This window comes from Trichoplusia ni, chromosome 10 (assembly GCF_003590095.1).
Source record: "Trichoplusia ni isolate ovarian cell line Hi5 chromosome 10, tn1, whole genome shotgun sequence".
NCBI classification, from domain to species: Eukaryota; Metazoa; Arthropoda; class Insecta; order Lepidoptera; family Noctuidae; genus Trichoplusia; species Trichoplusia ni.
In genome coordinates, this window is record NC_039487.1 from 2130683 (window position 1) to 2151627 (window position 20945).

At 34.9% G+C, this 20945-nt stretch overlaps 2 protein-coding genes across 10 annotated transcripts in view; both read left to right on the top strand.

Moving 5' to 3' along the window:
* LOC113497952 (protein unc-13 homolog 4B) overlaps positions 1-20945 on the top strand; it is a 53112-nt gene that overhangs the window by 16497 nt on the left and 15670 nt on the right. For 4 of the 9 annotated variants that reach the window (XM_026877790.1, XM_026877792.1, XM_026877791.1 and 1 more), the window contains one exon: positions 15104-15377. In XM_026877790.1, coding sequence (XP_026733591.1) covers positions 15104-15377 — 274 coding nt within the window. Of the gene's footprint in view, positions 1-11052; positions 11791-12206; positions 12517-15103; positions 15378-17859; positions 18750-18772; positions 19715-20945 lie in introns of those variants that run through there. The other 5 variants (XM_026877793.1, XM_026877798.1, XM_026877794.1 and 2 more) reach the window with 5 other exon arrangements.
* LOC113497954 (succinate semialdehyde dehydrogenase) lies at positions 12504-14465 on the top strand. The gene has a single exon (XM_026877804.1). The coding sequence runs from the start codon at positions 12722-12724 to the stop codon at positions 14240-14242; it is 1521 nt and encodes a 506-aa protein (XP_026733605.1). The 5' UTR covers positions 12504-12721; the 3' UTR covers positions 14243-14465.

The following is a 20945-nucleotide window of genomic DNA, read 5'->3' on the forward strand; positions in this document are numbered from 1 at the left end:
ACAAACTAGCTAAATACCAGGTACCTTCTAGTACGATTGTTAGTCAGTAGTCTTGCTTTGTTTCCCAATTTTATCTTCTTTGTTTGTTTTGTGAATACGTCACTTTCACAACGTTGAGTAACGATTGATATGACGTATTTGCTTCTTTTTGATGCGATAGTGTCTAGAATAATTTCTAGATTACCGTGTCGCTTGATCTTCCGCGGATACATGTGCGGAATGTTTATTATTGTAAACGTGACATACATAGACATCTGTCTCAAAAACAACTGATTGTATGTACCTACTGTATCAAATATCGTATTCAAGTGTTAGATTCAAAATTATAGTGCGATTTGTTTCTGGCTTTTATAACATGAGAAACATTGCTTATTCCCTTTGTGTTTGGAAAATTGCTGTTACCTCATTATTTAAGTAGTTATCATGAATTTCTGTAATAAAAAATATGTGGTAACGTGATTTAGGTAGTACCTAAATCAAAATGCTAGTTGTTAGAAATTTCTACGCATAAGCAAAGAAACGACAATGTTTAGAAAAAAAAAAATTGCGCGTTTATATTACACATTAGGTACATTTATACAAAAATTATCTAATACTGTGTAATTAAAATTAATTAAAACAATACTCGTATCTAACTACCAATTGATAACTATTCTTGAGCCACTGTAACGGGATATAGATATTTATATTTCGACAAACTTCCATCCACTTTTTTAGTACTTAGATATTACATAATTGTGGTAATATAGCATTTGTATACGCAGTATTAACGAAATTAATGAAGCATAGATTTTACGTTCAAGTTGCTTATTTAAATTCAAGGGAATATGATAAAACAGATTGCATGAAGTCGTGTTAGCTCTGTTAAAGAACTGAACATGATTAATGCGGAACTGATTAATGAACTAATTTCGTTTAGTTCTTTTGTTAATTACGTAAATAAGGGGCTACCGAGCATAAAGATAAATTAAATTGACGTCATCATTTATTCCTATTACGTAAACCTTCTATATTTGTTCCAAATACCATCTATTACTTCTCGCTTGAGTCCCAAATGTTCTAATTCTCATACACAAATAGTTTATCGAAGAGTTTTCACCTATTTTTGTTATATCATTTGAGACAATTTCCCGTTCTTAGCTTCCTATAGAATAGAGCATTTACAGGCAATTGCTTAATCTCTTCTGGACGTATAATTTTGCGCAATTCCATCGTTAGTAGACCTAGTAATCGTCCGGTTGATGAGACGAGTCTTATACGATGAGTCAGGATGATGCGATATGCTAATAACCGCTCATCTACTTCTTCCACTTTTTAAAGTAATATAATTGCAATTGCAGACATTTTTATGCTTTCTACGTCAGTACTTGCAATGAAGTTGTCCCGGTTTAAAGGTCTTTCTAGTTTCAAATCGGATTTATGATGTCACTGTAGGTAATTCAGACCATATTAATCTGTAGAGCAAGCCGGCTTTCCTGTTACGTAACTCCGTTATATCTAAATGTATACAAGACAATTTCTAACTATATACATATTGGGAGTATATGACTTGTTCCTGCTTGTGGTCTGTCTGGAATCAAATCGACCAATGTGTTTGTAACTATTATAGGTAGGGTGTTTTTGAAACGAAATGCTTAGAATCTACTTTAATCTTGAAGCAGGGCCGCGTTTCTGGATTTATAAGAATCATGTTAACCATTCTACAATTTCTATCTCTGCGTGGTAACACAGAAAAAAAGACATACTGTCAAAAGTAAGAAAAATATATTTGGCTACGGTATCGCTGAAAATATACTTTTTTACTATTTTAACATTTTTATTCCATGTTCTACACTTAGATGACGCTGAAGTCAATTCAATAAGGACAAACCACAAGACAAGTGTCTTTACAAACTCTTATTAGTTTAATTAACTTCTTATCCCTTATTTGTCCCTTTAATTATGTCGCTTAAAACGCTCTGTTTTTCTGCAGCTGCACACATCTTTGCTCTGATTGTACAAGCGAAGTGGCTTTATTAGTTTAATTGTCCGGTATTACGACAAGTTGCATACCTTTTAGTGTCTTGCCATGCCACCTGACGCGACATATAGATTAATTCGAATTAAATACTTCAGTTGCTTTGATAACTTAAAATCAATGTAAAACCAATCACGTTTTTTTAAAGCGTTAACTAGTACCTAATAAGATAATAATTATACTTTGATAAAAATATTATTGGTATCTGAATTAAACAAACTCTCTTATTGTGTATCAGTATAATTGGAACAGGTGAAGCTATTTCATCAATCTATGTTTGCAATCAAGTTAAACAAATGATTTGTAAAAAAAATAACTATAATAAGTATGTATTCCAAAAGTGAGCATGCGCAAGCGCCTCTAACGGAGTATAGTAAGAAACTATGCCTTGAATGAACATTCGTTCGTATAATTGTTTTAAAACAGCCATACAGATGGCGTTGTATGTCAGATCACAGGAAAGTTACAAACAAAACACCATCGAAAACAATGAAATCAGTCCACATTTGAGCAAGTTTTTTGAGTATGCTGCTATTTCAGGGACCGGTCGTTTATTTGTAATTGTACAGTACCTACCTACTAACTTAGATAGTCGCGAGCAAAACCAAGCAAACATTCATAATTGCTGTGATATCCATTTTTGGTTATGCCCACTGATTGCATGAGCTAAAACGATGTCTCGAGCAAAAAAATGTGTATATCAAAACATGGCAAACGCGCTGACTAATTTCCCGACCTTGGGTTTTGGTCATCCACACAATAGTTAACAGGTACTTCGTTACATTACTGCGTGGTTGTGTAACATCAATGGTGCGCTCAAGTAACGACTGTTATTATAGGCATTTCCTATGTTGCTATATGAAGAACTGATGGCCGATAACAGGCATGGAAATCGTGGAATAAAGCGCGTGACGCACACTTTTTCACTTTGATCCTTTACCACAAACGAACGTCATACTGATACATTTACAGTAAACGTTTCATAATGCAGTAAGTTTTCCTCTATTGACTTTAGGTATCTCGGTTGGAAATCTAGCAACACATTAGGCATAATAAATGTGCTAAATCTTATTTCACGCGATCGCGCTTACACAGCACTCGCCTCATCAGCATCATGATAACATCTCGCTGTTAAAGAGAGACTCATTGTTCGTCATATGGCCTTCTTTGTCTGTCTTGTAAACACACATTTTATCATTAAAAGCAGATATAGATAATTACATCAAGTAAACGGACTGTTCTTGAAAACTGGATAGTCAATTACGTAGAAATTGCGGGAACGCAACTGTTATACTAGCGTGATAAATGTTTACCGTACGGTATGATAACAAGGTGCAAGTTCTTTTATGTAAACATCACCTTTTTCTGCTCATCGTTCATTCCTGTTTCCGTCATCAATCACATCCGAAGCCCTAACTAGTCGTTACGTGATACCATTTCTTGGAGACTTCTATCCACAATCTTGATAAGACGTATAATTACACTTGCATTAATATTGTCGTGTCAATATTTGCTTTCTTAGTTATAATAATAATGACTAACGTACTATTAAACATGTGATGAATCTTTAATGGGTCCAAGGTAGCTTTGTAGTAGTGAGCTAGCGTAGCGATCAACGTCCGACGTCCGTTCCTCTTCGGCATCAGGAATTAATTGTCGCTGCATGGCACAGGACGGACAATACGGTCTGCATGCATAGGGCAATACGGTCCGGTACGGTCTCTATTATGAAGAAGCGACTGAACAAAAACTTATTGTTTATTTGATTGCGCGATCATTATTACGTATAAATTGATGCTCACTTAATGAATGTACATGAATAAATTAATGAAGTTTTTAATATAAAAAGATAAATTATGTCTATAAATTAGAATTCTAGTACTTAAGTAATAAGAGGCTTAATACTATATATATTCTGTGTAGAGATGTGTGTTTGCGACCATCAATTGATTAAAAAAGCGATGACCAATATTATGACGTCGCATGCTTCCATTTAGCCTAATATGTGCGACGAAAATTCTTAGAATGCAAGCTACATTCGCCCGCGTACAACACGTTACATTTTACAATGCTATTGTCAACGACCCTCTTATTTCGAAGGCCTACGGTTGAATTTTTGAAATTCTGACCACGGGATTGCTAACTCGACTGTATGAAAGAATGAATGTACTGCGGAACAACAATGCCAGCAATACAGCCAAATGCAAATTATCTGCCCACGGACGAGAATGCTAACAGTTTAAGTGATGAGAGTACATACATATCTCTATTGTTAGAATGTTGACGAACATTATGTATCATTACTTCTATGCTTTGTGATAACTCGGTAGACGGTTGACCATGTCTCATTATCTTAAAGAGCTTAGTTATTTTAAAGTCAAGTGGAACATAATACCAATTTCGTCTAGGTTGCGGATTTTACACAGAACGTTTGGTTCATTTGAAATCATGTTTGTGTTTATTTTGCGAAGAATTTACACCACTGAATTTACAATTGTTAAATTAATGGTAGTACATGACGTCATGGATAAGGGGGATTTTATGTCTTCTGGAAAAACAAAACCTGGCAAAACCGGTCCACGTAAAGATCTATTGCTGATTAATGTTAGCATGTGACATGCTATTAAGTGTCGTTAGATAATGCAATGTAACCTGTAATGATGGATTTAAATTAAGCAGAAATAAATCTTCTTCTGTGGTCAAACTCATTACTTTGATCAGACTTTAATCGTAGGATCTTGCAAAGAAAACTAAGTCCTGCCTGTTTTTTCCACGTTTTCCATTGTATCTTCGCTCCTATAAGTCGCAGCGTGATGGTATATAGCCTAAAACCTTCCTCGATGAATGGTCTATTCAACACAGAAAGAATTTTTCAATTTGAACCAGTCGTTCCTGAGATTAGCGCGTTCAAACAAACAAACTCTTTAGCTTTATATATTAGTGTAGATATAGGTGATACCTTTATCCGGGTTATATTAAAGTCTATCTTCCATCCTATAAATGCCGTTCCAGTGGCAAATAAAAAAATAGTAAGACACCCTACGTACTTTTGCTGTTATATGTTTTAGTATGTTGAAAGAAGATTGTTCTTCTGAGCAAGTGATAAATTATTAACTACCAAACTCAAGTTAGATGAACTAGAGTATGGACGGTCGTCGCAGAACAGATACACCGCGTGGTTTCCTTAGGGGTAGTACGTCCTGTCGCCTCACCCCATCCTTTTGAACCATCCATCTGATTTGATTCGATGGCCGAAATGTCTTAGATAGCAACTATTTATTTTAAAAGCTCAATGCTTTATATTCTCATATCTACATAGGGTGTAAATAGAGCATGGAATAGGCATTACTATTCATGAATATGGAAATAATATAAGAAAACTGCTCAGTGCATGCAGGTGTTTCCGAGAGCTTCTCTTAGCTATCAATGAGTAACCATTTGATGCACGTGTTGTTGTGTTAATCATGACTGACTGGGTCAATTTTTTGTTCACCAAGTTCTTAAAGTTACGAAACGGCATACGTTACTTTGGTAAGATTTAGGTAATATCTAGAACTGCAGGTGTTTCATGACTGTTGCTATTTAATGTAGATTGTAGATTCAATTTAAAGAATAATATTTATAAATCTAAAAATGCACTGCTGAATCTAGACCACAAAATAAATAAAGGAAAAATTAATGTTAAATAGCTGGAACAAATCAGAAAATGCCAATATTTGGGAGATGTGTTAAATTTTAACAGCTACCTACCCATCCATATGAAGAGGGAAATGGTTTTTTTTTTCAAAAAAATCCCAGTCGTACCAGTTTTTTTGGCAAATGACTTATTTATCTATATACGTCATTTGCCTAAAAAACTAAGTAGCGTAAATTTATGGGCCTTTAAAGAGTTCATAAATGGTTCTTATTTCTGTACAGGTATTTCCGAGAACGGTTTAATTTAATTATCACGAGGGCTGCAGCGTAATCGTCCAGTACCAGCAAACTGACTGGAATTCTCGGTCATCGCCCCTCTCAAGTAGCGGTGTATTCGTCGTTTTGCTATTGTATTAGGAATTCTAAAAAACCCCTGAAGTCTAATTGAAGTTTTTAATGACGAAAAAACGCTTACTAATATTCGATTGTTTCCTATAGTGGTTAAATATAATTTCTTGATTCTTAAGGATCTCCTGAAATTAAAATTAAAATCACCTGTTCAAAATGACACTTTTGAACGTTAAAATAAAATGTACAGCACTCAGATTCGCCCACTCTTCTTTGCTTTCTAAGTGCGCTTGTTGCGGGTGAAGAGACGGAGCAAAAATTCCCAAGAAGTTTCTACCCTTTCTTCTGACTCACCAGATAAATATAAAGCTACTGACCCTAACGCTCCAGACCTGTATCGATTCCATCGTCGACTTAAAACGGAAAGTTTTCAGGTATTAGCCAGTAAACTAAATACAGCATGTTGTACGCCTACGGTTTTTTGATTCTATAATTTAACAATGATGGGGTTTTCTATCTGGCATTATGTTAATTAAATCTTTTAAAGATTGTAGTTTAACTCAAGTGTAAAACCACTAAGAACCTGACATTTTAATGACTCCATTGTTGTTAATGTTGTTCTTACTCAATAATTATACAGCAAAAACAGGGTTGGAGGAAAATCTTCTGCGTTTAAGTAACCATGATGGCTTTATAAGTATTCACCGCAAAGTTCCGTACCGTATGGACTAAGAAAATGTTTATAATCATATTTTGCTTATTACGTTCTAAGTAGCTAAATAAGCCAACAGTTGCGAATAATTTGATTGAATAAGCAATTTATAACCCAATTATACCGGCTTTTAATTTTGCTGTTTTCCTCAACAAGAATGTTTCATGAGAATAATAAGCCGGCAAACTAGGTATTAAATAATTGAACTTACAAAAAAATGTTTTACGTATAAACCTTGGAACTCTAAAACTGGAGTAGGTAATAAACCTCTAACAAACAAAGCTTGCGGCATTGCAATTCAGTCGGTCAGTGGCTGACACCACGCGCTGTCTACAACAGTATAGCCTGAAAAATACTGATGTGCGTACAAGGAATATGGTGAAGGAATTTGACTTTATGAAAATAAATTGCCTTTTACAGTTTTAGACTCTATTAAGCGTAAGACTTTGTGTTGTTAAGACAGCGCTTTATCAAAATAATCAGTGAAAATGCATACGAAAAAGTTAGACGATCCGTGGAAATTCTTGTATAAGAAGTTACAAGAAAAAGAAATCATCTCCAGAAAAAAGTAAGAGCTTTCTTGTATTTAATTCGTTTTTTCTAAATGTTAATTTGTCTAGTTGATTGGTGCGACTTGTTTAAAAATAATATTTTTAGTTATCAGTGATATAAGTACTTATCCTTATTATTTGCTTATCCTTATCACATCTATGTAAATATAAAATAGATGAGCACTAATATTTGAATGTTTTTGTCACCATTTAACGAAAACTTTTTAAAATAAAAATTACTTTAAATTAGGTACCTCTCATTTTTGACTTACATACATAGTCGATGCATGAATTTTTCGTTCGTGTATAATAAAGTTGTTAATTATACAGTGTAATTATAATGCAAGTTATGAGACTTCGTTAGTTGTCAGGCGTGACTATTTAGTTGGAATGCAAAATATTTATCTCGGTAATGTAGAGTTTCCGTGATATTCTGCATTTATTTACAGTTGCGAATGTTACCGAGAAAAGCCCTTTGTGAAAGGTCAGTTACGTTATAATTATCGCAAGGATTTGCGAGATGAATCTTGTTATATTAACAATGAATGAAAAGGTCTCTGAACAATTACTTAGTAAAAAACGTTGTAGCTATGTACTTAATAATTAATTTCTAGATTCCGATGCAATTACGACATTGTCTTTCAAAATACTGTGATTAATAATGATTGAATACTGCAATTTTAAATTGAGTAACTGGAATTTTCAGGGTTTTACCTTTTATCTATTTATATATTTCTGCTCACATTAAAGCCGGATCTTTCAGTACAGTAGAGGGACAACATATATGTAGTTGATTTTTCAATCATAAAATCAACGAAAAACAAAAAAAATGCATCATCAAAATATAAATGTTTGCTATTAGCATCACCATTTACATGTGAAACTACAACGGATAATTCTACGGTAGTTAAAAATAGCCATCAGTATCAAACAAAATATTCTGCTTATAATATAACTATGGCCTTAACCTTTTTAGCATCCCAATATTATGTTATGGGTTTTGGCTCATTGCCGGGCGCGTCTGGATCGATAGTTAGTTCCATCACTGTCTTATGAAAAACAAGCGCCATAATTTAATTATCTACCAAGATAGCATAAATTATGATCTTGATACACAATGATGACATCTTCTATGACTAATAGCAAACAAATTCTTCTGTAAAGCGTAATGTTTCAAACATAAATAGGCAGTTGACTATATGGCACTTAGCGTAGGGGTTTAGTTAGTAGTGGATGTTGTAATGGTCTGTAATTGTACTGTCGAGTAATTGTAACAGTTATACCAATAGAATAATTGATTGAGGATTGTCTGTGTCAGAATTTTGAAAAATATCGAAACTTAATGTAAACTTAATTTTGATATCATTAAGAACATTTGCCATTTCCTGAATGACGTTATTAATAAGTATTATTTTTCAATCAATTTTAAAGGATAATTTCCCTGCGGTGAAATACAATACCGATTACCACTTAACCGTTCATAAATTATCTAAACATAGACGAAATACCAGTCTTAATCGGTACAAATAAAGGGCAAAGACCTGATTCAGCAAGAACATTGACTAGGTAGGTACTGCAATATGTAGATCGCTGCGGACATTTGATTCGAGGCAAGTTGTCCGTACCTTCAAGTCTTGTGGCATTTCTACAAGTTGTAACATTAATCGGTATTAGGGACATAAGGGCACTAATGCCTAAGCCAAAAAATGGAGTTCCCATAAATTTCATATCCGTGTTCAATATTCCAGTGTTTTGTAGAGAAGCGAATTTAACAGCAAGAAACATCTGCTTAGTTCGTCAGACAGGTCTCCAAAAAATATGGCATACTTTTTTCTTTATATTTCTAGGCCCCAATGCCATACATTTTATCACCTTAAGTGCTACAGTCTTCCTTCTTTTAATGATGTGATAAAATGATAAATACGCATTCAATATTTTATTGAAAATCTATCTGACCGACAAAGCAGATTTATATTATTAGATTTAGAAAATTACTTATCCTACTTGTAGTAGTCAGATTCATTGACTGAGGACAATAAACTCGTTTTTTCAACAACGTTTATCATCTTTAACAAATTCGGAAATGTCACTTGTCTAGTTAGATAGGCTTGTTCAGGATATAAACATTTAGTCATTCATATTTAATTTAGATAGTAAAGAGAACGTCACAAAAGGTAATTCTCTAAAACTTTGTGCGTATGAATCAGTTACGTCAACAGCTGGGTTTTGGGGTAATCCCAAAAAACAGGTTTTAGCATAATGTATTTAACCTAACCTTATCTAATAAATAAATATATAATAGGTTTCAAATTTCCATGGCAAATATATTAAATAGTGCTCTACTGTACTACATATAAAAATTGTCCTGTTGAGTTTTTTGACTCAATAAGTTGAGTGTGGCAGCTTATTATTTAATAATACCAATATGATTGCTTTTTGTCGACATCTATCGTATGCAGATTTTCCTTGAGTTGCTAACTTCATGTCAGTAAATAAGTTTAATAATGGTTAGGTTTATAATGAACTAGCTGTTTCCCGCAACTTCGTCCGCGTGGTTAGAAGATATAAGTTATATTTTTTTTCTTCGCTCCTATTAGTCGCAGCGTGATGGTATATAGCCTAAAACCTTCCTCGATGAATGGTCTATTCAACACAAAAAAAATCAATTTGAACCAGTAGTTCCTGAGATTAGCGCACTCAAACAAACAAACTCTTCAGCTTTATATATTAGTAAGTATAGATTCTCGTGAATCATTTTATAAGCATATGGTTAATTCACTGTTGACGCAAATTTTTAATAGTATTTTACCTAAACCTAATTATTTTTTCCTTTCCATGATGGAATGTACTCCTAGTTAGGGACGGAAAAATATTCAGGTTCGAATTGACGCATTTCATTCAATTATTTGATTCATGAAATCAGCAATGTTTTTTTCGTAGTTTTCAAATAAAGTTTGCCTAGCCTTTTGAAGTAAATTAATTAATTTGTAATGTAATGTAAAGTGATTTGTTGTTAAGACTAACGATACAAACAAACCGAAATAAAATCACTTTACATAGTTTCCTTTCGTATTTTGATATCAGATACGATAACAATGGTTAAACTACGTGGACCGTAAAGCCTGTAGAGCCTCCCTATAACCTCGAGCTTACCGTGGCCTTGAAGGTTCAGAATTCGGCTTCACGTAGCCTTGCGTCATACACTTTGCTTAGGGTTCAATATCATTATCATGCGTCAACTAGAGCGATAAAGATTAATCTCTGCTAATAAAAATTAAAAAAAAAACAAATGTGCTCATCAATTAGATGGTCCTCTGTTTTAGATATTTCTAGAATGCTAGAATAAATTACGCCCACACTGTGATATGATACAGTTATTCATTGGTCAACGGTGTTATGGCTTTGTTTTAATTGCTCGCTTGCATAGGGTATGCATGCAATAAACAATCTTTTAAAAGCGAATTTACTGTTACTGTGACGAAATGTTGAAATCATACATCAACTATGACGACTTTTAAATCGGCAAGTATAGTAAATTGTTGTCATGGCTCACCTGTTAGCCATATTGACTAACTACAACTGCAGTGAGACCTCATTTGACACGCAACTCTATTGTTTAACAAAATCGCTGAGACATACCTACATAACTTATTGGAGAATGTAATGTCTTGTAATCAAACAACTAAGTACGTAGGAAACTAGGAACCTATCCATAATATGACCAATATGAAAAATTAACTTTATTTTTAACAAAATACTGGTACATCCCAGTTTTAAATAGGTTTAAATTTTATCTTGCATTTAATACTGAGTCTCATTAATAAGCTACTGCGATTGCATTCTTTTAAAGATTTATAATGATAAACGTAACAGGATTATGCTGATAGGGCCATTGTAAAATTGTTTGCAGTCTGATTGTGTGTCTTTACAAAAGCACGTTTGCTAATGCAAACCTTTTAGTTTACACATTGCCGCGGCACGGTGAGCGCTGAACGTTCGACCCGCTCACAACTAACCACCTTGAAACGTCTCGAATTACGTCACTATAGCCCTGTTGCCGCAACCGTAAACAAAACAAACTCTAGACACGTTAACATTATAAACTGTGTGTAGGTGACATGATATCTAAAAATCTTTTAACGTAAAAGTCAATGTGAAATTCGTGTCACTGAACTCGTAAGTGAAGTTGGAGCCGGTTGCTCTCGAACCGCAGTGAATAACGTTATTTCCGTATCAAAATCTCAAGACTCGAGTTCACCGGTAGTGTTTACGTCATTTCTTCCAGACCATATGACTCGATTACTTTTGTGATTCATTGTACATCGATGATCGTGGGTATCTACATATTATTTTAGTTACTGTTCGTGGTCAGTTGTCTTTTGTTTGTGTTTGAAATTTATGCTTGATAAAGTATTTAGACGCGAGTGATTTTTTTTTATCATAATGGATGAAGAATCTATGTGGAAAGGATTTTACGAAAAATTGCAACAGCAAAAATCCGTTGAGGAACAAGTGCATGATAACAAGTAAGTTTTGAATGTTTTCATATTGGATTTCCTATTTACTAGTCAGATATTCTATTCTTCAGAGATTCTATTTTCTTTTAATTAAACTAATTATTATCAGACTTAAGGTTAAGGGGTGCACAAACATTAGTATTATTATATTGTGTGTCACGTGTAGACACGATAATTTTGTATGTGTATATAGGTATTGGCGAAAACTTTTATGCCGAGATAAACTTTTTAAACTACAAAAAGTCTATTTCATAGAAATACATTAATTTAGAAAATACACACATAAATAATAAGATGATTCCTTTTTCATTGCAGTTAATGTTAATAGCATAGCAGTTAAATTTATCGTGTGCAAAACAAGAAAATAATGAAAGTATAATTTTAAATATCTACCGCGTTTTTATGTTATTTATCAAAGCCATTAATGTAACGCCATCTAGTTGGTACACTTGATTTTCTCTCTCTTCGCGTTGTAGTGAATTGAGGTGTATTGTTAATTATTCTTCAATGTTGCCCTAAGTTGTTTTCGAGTCCAATAAAATTTAAACTGAATTTTAACCTAGTGTTTGTAAGAACTTTGGTCAAAAATCAGGTTGTTTTCTATGTATAACTTTCATCGTTAGACTTCTTTGCATAACGAAACGTAGCTGACAGCAAACGTCATAGTTTGTTATCTATCTGTCAAACTCTGTCTCAGCCTCCCCAGCCTTCACCGTTTTGATGCAGTGATATGAAGTATATGAACACGATTAAATAATTGAACTGTTGCTTGAAATACGCGTTGTCACTCATAATTGTTTGATAAATTTGTTTGTTACGGCTACGGTCGTATATATGCAATAAACATACTCGAGGTCATTGATAAAAAGTGTGTAGGCGACAGTGAGATAATAACTACGAATAAATATTAAATCGACATTCGCAAAACTTCATTAGAAGTATGAATATCGTACGTGCCGGTGTCTCTAAAAATATTAAAATCTTCATGACTCAATACAGACAAATGAATTTGCTCAGAAGTCAAGCTTATGTCGATGGACACTGGGTGACTTCGAGAAGTGGAGGCGAGTTCCCGGTGTACAATCCCGCTGATGACTCTGTCATTCAAAATGTACCGGATATGGACGAACACGACGCTGAACGAGCAGTCCAGGTAGCCGCCGACGCATTCCAGACTTGGAAACATATCTCAGCCAAAGAGCGGTCAAAGATAATCAGGAATTGGTTTGATACTTGTGAGCGACATGCAAATGATTTAGCAGAAATAATAACTGCTGAGAGTGGGAAACCCTTAAGTGAAGCAAAAGGTGAAGTTGCCTATGGTAATTCATTTTTGGATTGGTTTGCTAATTGTGCTCGCCACCTCAATGGAGAAGTCATCCCAAGTCCTTGGCCCAACAAGCAGATATTGCTCACAAGACAGCCGATAGGTGTTGTGTCTGTTATAACACCATGGAATTTCCCTTATGCCATGATTACTAGAAAAGTAGGAGCTTTGATGGCGGCTGGGTGCACATGTGTAATAAAGCCATCTGAAGACACACCCTTATCAGCTCTTGCGGCCGTGGAACTGGCTGAGCAAGCTGGTGTGCCAAAAGGAGTTATCAATATTATCACATGCAATAGAAATAATACTCCTGCAGTTGGGAAAGTTTTATGTGAAAACCCTAATGTTGCTTGCATTTCTTTCACGGGTTCTACTCATGTTGGTAAATTATTATATGGAATGGCAGCAAAGGGCATTAAGAGAGTGTCTCTTGAACTGGGCGGGAATGCTCCATTTATTGTATTTCCCAGTGCTAATATTGAGCGAGCTCTGGATCATGCAATGCTAGCGAAGTTTAGAAACAATGGACAGGCTTGTGTTGGGGCCAATAGATTCTTGATACATGAAGCTATATATCATGAGTTTGTTGAAGGGTTTAAAGCTCGAATTAGATCTAAGTGTATATTGGGACCTGGCACAAAGGATGGAGTTACTTGTGGCCCTCTTGTTAATATGGAGCAAACCAAGAAGGTGGCTGGTTTAGTTGATGATGCAGTAAAGAAAGGAGCACAACCATTAATTGGTGGCAAGATTGCTGCTGAGCTTGGTAACAAGTTCTTTGAGTCCACATTGCTGGTTAATGTTACACCAGACATGAAAGTATTTAATGAAGAAATATTTGGCCCAGTTGCTTCTGTTGTTAAAATAAGCAGTGAGGATGAAGCATTGAAAATAGCTAACAGCACTAAAAGTGGTCTCGCTGCATATGTTTTTACCACAGATCTTGGACAAGCCTTTAGAATGTCTAGAGAACTAGAATTTGGTATGGTGGCCATAAATGATGGAATTTTGTCAGCAGCAGAACCAGCATTTGGAGGTATCAAAGAATCCGGTATTGGAAGGGAGGGCAGCCTCCATGGTGCTCTAGAGTATACAGAGATTAAATATACTCTGATGTCAGGCTTAGAAGATTGAATATGAAGCTATGATGAATTGCATGGAAATGTAAAACTAAGTACATATCTAGAATGCCATAATCAACTTTTAATATGTAAACATTGTAAACTAATTGTAGGTTTAGTGAAAATTGCATTTAAACATAGAATTTAATGTTATACCTATACATTTTAGAGTTGGAAGCTGTTGGTTGTATAAGATGTAAAAAGATTTTATATGTATTTATTTAGCTGGTGCCAAATTGTTTTGCTGTATTTTTTAAAGTTTTTATTGATCCATGTTACTTTTTTTGTTACCTTTTTTATGTGTTATATAATAATAAAGAGACGTAACTATTGTTATGATTTACGATTATCGAACGAATGTATTTTTTACCAGTACTTCTATCGATTTGATAAGTGTTGCGAATTTAGATCTTGCCTATCATTCCAGAATGGACTAAAAAATGACAATAATGTTCCTAGGATTAATGAAATAAATTTATCTTGAATGTTTACACTTTGTATTATTTTATCATCGTAATTCCTTATATCTTTGTTATTGACATAGTAGGTACTTGCAATAAATTAAACACTATGTAATGCCACATCATGTTGCAAATACACAATCTTTAAGTTCTATAAGTATAGAGCTAATCACAAGAAAAGTATTTCCGAAAAAAAGCCTCAGCAGCCAATCATCAGCCTTTAGTAGTCCACTGCGGGACATAGGCCTCCCCCAATGTGCGCCATAACGCCCTGTCTTTAAAAGGATGGTTTTATAAAATTAAAAATCATCTGACTTATATGCTGTAACAAACAGATACTTCAATTATTTGTTGTTAATGCATAACCAAAATTAATGTACATTACAATCAAACGATTATATTATTTGTTACAGAATACAAGAAGTAGACGACAGTTTCTTCGAAAAATTTGGTTCTATACTTAAGCAAGCTTCTCAGCGTGCGGCTTTAGAGGAATCCACTCCCTTAGCTCCTTTGAAGGAGGCTGAAGAGCAAGATGGTGAACAGAAGCTTGAAGCTGACCTTCAGGCAGAAAGTAGAAGCGTGTTGAGGGACTCTGACAGCGGGAATGAGACCTTACTCGACACTGACTCGGAACCAGATGAGCATGAGAAAATAGATCGCTATGCGGAGGCTATAGGGTGGAACGTGAGTACATATTTACTATTTTATTGCCAAGGATTCCTTGGGAGTTAATTTCCTTAATCCCGGTCTTGGTATCCGTCAGTGAGTTATATCGCCTATTATTATTATTACTAGCCTGGAATGTCCCACTGCTGGGCAAAGGCCTCCCCACTCTTCTTCCACTTGTCTATCACATCGCCTATTGTTCAATTTAAATTTCTTAATTTCTGAATTAGTACGATGGTAGGCGTTCTGGTAATTCTTAGTTTTACTAGGTAGTTAATTTATTTAATTACCTGTTTAACACATAGTTAAAGATATCGTAATTGCCAACATAAAAATCACATGTGTTTGTGTATGTCAATGCTAAGCTTTATGATTAGACTTATTTGCATAAAATACAAAGGTACGTGAGAACGGGTGTACTTTTAATTAAGCCTATATTGAAAGAAATACCATTTTGCCATATTTATACAGCCATCAGTTACGTAAAATATTGAATGTTCACTAGAAATATACACACTGGTGACTGGACATTACTTGACCTTTTTGGCTCGTACCTTCTTAAATTTTCAATTCTCTAGGCTAAACATATTTTCACATTTTGTCGTTGGGAAGTTTTAGTTAAGACAATCTGCTGCTAATATCCTAGAATAGGAATTCGGTTTGTAACTATCAGTATAAAGGATATGCATGCATGCACGCTCGTATTCTCAAGCAAAAGCTGCTTTTCACGTTCCTATTATTAAACACTTGGATGGATAGAACTCGCCGTAATTTATTTACACGATTCGACCTATATTCCCGTGATGGCTATACAGGAAAGTGCACGGACAATAAACGTTTCATCGTGGCGGAAATCGATGATCTCGTAACCCGCGGGCTACCTAAGTGTCGCAGTTGCAACACCAGCTGTATTTTTAGGTCAATTAGAAGTGAACTCCAGCCAGTCTTAGCTTTTAATTGAACTAGACATTGGGCTATACCTATCCTGGGAAACTGTGTCACAGTTAATTTTGGGCTCCGGCGGTACGATGCAGTGACATTAACCTAAGGTATTTGCTATCATGGGCAATATTCCAAGGTGGTGTCACGATTGCATAGCTTGGTTTGAGTAACCGTGTTATTGTTACTTCACTTATTAAGAGACAGCAAATAAACATCTGGTGTGTACTTTTATAAACGAATACCAACATTGGTCATAAAACAGTTCTTATTTTTTAAGGATTTATCAATGCTCGTTACGATAGTAACTATAACAGAACGAACTGTTTCTTCGGTTGCACTGCACATGACTTATTGTATAGATCATCGGGGATATCCTGTCAGTACAGGTTGAACCAATTTACGTTGTGTGACCTCCTCGTATTCTCCGAGTTGATTGTATGGAGACGAGCGCACAATGCTCGCAATACTCGGCCGTGTTTCTGGCACGATCCCAGCTGAATTTTTACTTTTCTCATTTTATTTTGTCAACTTCCTCACCAAGGTTGATCTCAATGACCGTCGTCGTTAACGTATGCTTGACTTCCAATGTCATTCCCCTTTTGTTGAAGTTCGTGAAAATAGTAAAATAACTAAATTATTTATTTAACAAGTAATTTTAGATTTCCGGTAGTAGAAGTGTTTTGAATAAGTGGCTATTCCGTGTAAGATGTTTAAATTTCTTACTTAATAATTATAAATACATTCACTAAGTGAATGAGAGTACTTAAGGTTCGGTTCATCTAGATCTAGACAGTTATGCGCTTGATGTATCGGCTGGATATTCTCAAGATGCATTAACGTAATCTCTAACATGATAGTGATTCTAGACATATTCGCAAAGTGTTGGATTGAGTTAAACATAGGCCGCTATAGGATAGCATTACGTTACCTATATTTCTGTGTATTGTATTTACCATGATGTAGAATCTGCGCAGATTGAGTTTACCTATCTGTATAACGATCGATATTTCTAATATTACCAATATTTTGTTCATCATATCCTAATGGCCTTTATTATCTTGCTTATTAAAACGGATGTATAGGCACGTTCTCTGATATCAAACTGTTCCAAATAGGTTTAGTCTGATAAAACTATTCAGGTCTATTCAAAAATCAGCGCTCCTAAAAATTCATGGTTTACCTGTAACAGAACATCTTGAATTCTAATTTTGTAATTTTGTTGTGAATACACTTAACAGTTGCGTACTTGCACTGAAGTTCAGTTATGTTAATAAATTGGCAATAATGTAAGAGAGAAGTAGTTTCCGTTCGCGGCGAGCCCAAACGCACGCGGTTAATAAAATAAATAAATCGTTCAGCACGCGCGCCTGTTGCCCTGCTAACTGGGAACCTTGGCTTTTAATTGTGTGCTAAACATGACTTAGTTTATAATAAACATTGCTAGTTTTAGGAAGCCCAGAAATAATTGTTTTACCTTTATTATCTTACACAATGGCATTACAGTAGTAAACCATACGAGATAGTCTAGTTAGAATTAGATAGATGCATGATAGCAATGTTTATTGATAGCTATGAACATTATGTACTACATAATAATTGTTATAGGCTATATAATGGCCTACATCGTAATTTATAGTCTGGTTCAAGTGTTATGGTGTTATTTATTTTTTTATTATGGTAGTCAATGCATTTACAGTTCCATTACACTTTCGATAATGTTGTTCGGCCTATATCCTTTCTTGAGAGGAACATCCATCACCTATTTCAGTTATTATATAAATTGCGTCACTTCAACTAAGAAATACGTCATAGATTTCGCCAATTGACTTTTTAATACAAATTAGCAATGTTTAAAAACCCAAGAATTTGTGTAATTTTGTTTCTTGATACCGTTGTACCTAATAGTTTCGCGCGGTAAATTTTAATGGGCACATTTTCTCCCTACGTAGACAAACCGGAAACTTGGTCATTCCAGCAAAGATGTTGGATGAGTGAGACGTCAGTGGCGTCTTGAAATATTTTGGAGATTTTTTTATTATTTAGGTGTGCTCTCTCATTCGTTTTCGTTGGCGGCGCTTTGCAAAAATAGAATTTGGCGGCAGTGCGGGTTCAATCCCGAGTCCCGGTCGGCCGGACTCCGCCAGTGCACCGCCAGCTTCCACCACATTCATTTCTCTTCACTTTCCTTAAGTTTCTCGTAATAATTACGATATCAAAGTGTTTAAAATGTTCTAGAGGAAGATGGCGAACTATCTGCGTTTCGTAATAGTCCGAACATAGTGCTGCGCGAGTTGTGTTCTAGTGAATGAATTTGTGAATATGTAACAGTCAGAGATGACTGAATATTTAACGAGAATGAATGGTATGGGGACACTTCGAACTAAGTTCAGGGGAGTGAAGAAAGAATTGTTAGAAAGACAGACGAGTATGCTGATCCAGTCTATGACAGTTTGTACACCTCAGTAATTTAATATAATTAAGTGTGTGAATTTTAATTACCCACATACTTAAAATAAATACACATAGGGCTACCCACATATTGCCTTAAATCTAACGTAAACGAGGGATATGAGAGGTTTTAACATCTTGCACTGGTTTCAATTAATAAGAATTTGAGGTAGAGTTGTTGAGTAGAGTTATAAGTCGGTTCTTTAGACAGCTTTTTTTTTTGTTTTTTGAACCAGTATCCTCATATTTTCGTCCTTGTACCTTACGATTAGCGAAAAACCTGTATTAGTTAACCAGTTTCTAAAGAAGATATACAAGCGTCTATGGTTATTAAAAGTTATTAAATGTTACTGGGTCTGTCTTAACATCTTATTAAGACACATTGCCTGTTAAGTATCATGCCCAATGGTGGCTATCTTAATTTTAATTACAGTTTATTTTCTTACTCCCGACTTCGTGATTCGTAGACATAAAATACGAATGGGGTCATAAACAATATACCACTTTCTTCTTACCTGGCCAGCTCAATATATTTATAAATAAAAAACTAAGTCATGAGTCAGTCTGTTCAGAGAATAACGACCTTAATATAAAGTTCAGTAGGTAATTGCTCTTGTGCTCGGCCAAACAAATACAAACCCAGTTATTTGGTAGCCAAGCAAGTGGGTAATCGAAACCACCACCAACTATCAGATCGATAGTCTTCCTACGACGGCGCAGTAACCCTGCTACGTGGAGAGGGTCACTTTATACACAGTGTCAACTCTTTTGGTGGGGTCGGTTCTGTTTGGTCGCATTGGCGCGGCAAGTTCCGGTGGTATCGTTACCAGGACACCCCATCATTCAAAACTTGATGATTCATTCGGTTGTGGTGTTAGCTGCAGTGCAGAGGGTGTTGTTGTGCGGTTTAGTTTCTCGATACCGTCAACTGGTTTATGAAATTGCGATATTATTACGATTCTTCGGTGAGTGTTACGTCAAAACCCAGATAAAAATGTTTTAGAGAGATATTTGGTAAATAATGCCCATTCGAGAAATATTGCTTCCTTTATCCTATAGATGACCTTCTCAACTGTTTTAGGAACTGATAGTAGTCACGTTTCGTTTGCATTGTAACTTGGATATAGCTGAGGTAAATAAGTAGTATACAATCTCAAGTAGTTTGTGATATGACAGAAAATTATAAATTAAGTGGCAAATTATCGAGAAAGTTATCTTGCCACTTGATATAAAATGTTAAACCAGTTTTGAACAATTCATTCCTAGGTTCGGATTGAAAAGTGAGTTGTTGAAGACGAAAGTATTTTTTTAATAAAAGTAGCTTTTTTATTCTTTTGTGTATCATCTTTATGTGATGGTGGCGTTTTTGCAATATGAAAATTTTGTTGAAGAAGTTGTAAAGATTGCGTATCATTCGCAGGTGTGAATTTGCTTTACATCAATAGAACAAGATGTGTTATAAGTTGTACTTTGAAGTTTTCTCGAAGTTTCCTACCCGATCGATTTTTGAATTTTTATTTGGGGTTTTGCAAACTCAATCCCTGAAGATAAACCTTATTTATATAAATGTCTAACGTCTGTTTAAATAGCAGTTGAGTGATAAGTTCTTGAATATGATTAGTTGCGTCGAAAGAAACCCCTGTTTTATAAAAACCATTTACAAAATTTCGACCATTTACGACGCGGTTAAAGGGATGTCATCCAACACGCTGGATATCCCATGTATTTCTGCAGGAATAACCCAATAATTATATCTTCTTCTGTCTTATTTAATACCTACTTTATTTGCTATTGCGTTTACAATTGGGGGCCCTAACGCGACGTCTTAAGTAAGAATATTGCCGGTGTGTCAGGGAGATGCTGTTCTAAGACGTGTATAGCGCTGTTACGCTTCGACAACCAAAATAATATTATTTTATAATAATTGTTGGTAGACAAGACCATTCTCTTCATTTTTATTCGTTTTTGCTAATGAGAACAATTTTGCGCAACATTTGAAGGTTTATCGAGTTTCGGCAATTCGGCTTTTAATACCTCAGGAGTATAAAATTAGGATAAAAACTATCTTAACTATGTTTTAGTCCAGGCTATAAAATATCTGTGTTCCAACTGTCGGCAAAAATTGTTTTTGCATAAAAAAGAAAAATATATAGTCAGAAAAAGTTTCGCGTTTATAATATTAGTAGCATTGGTAGC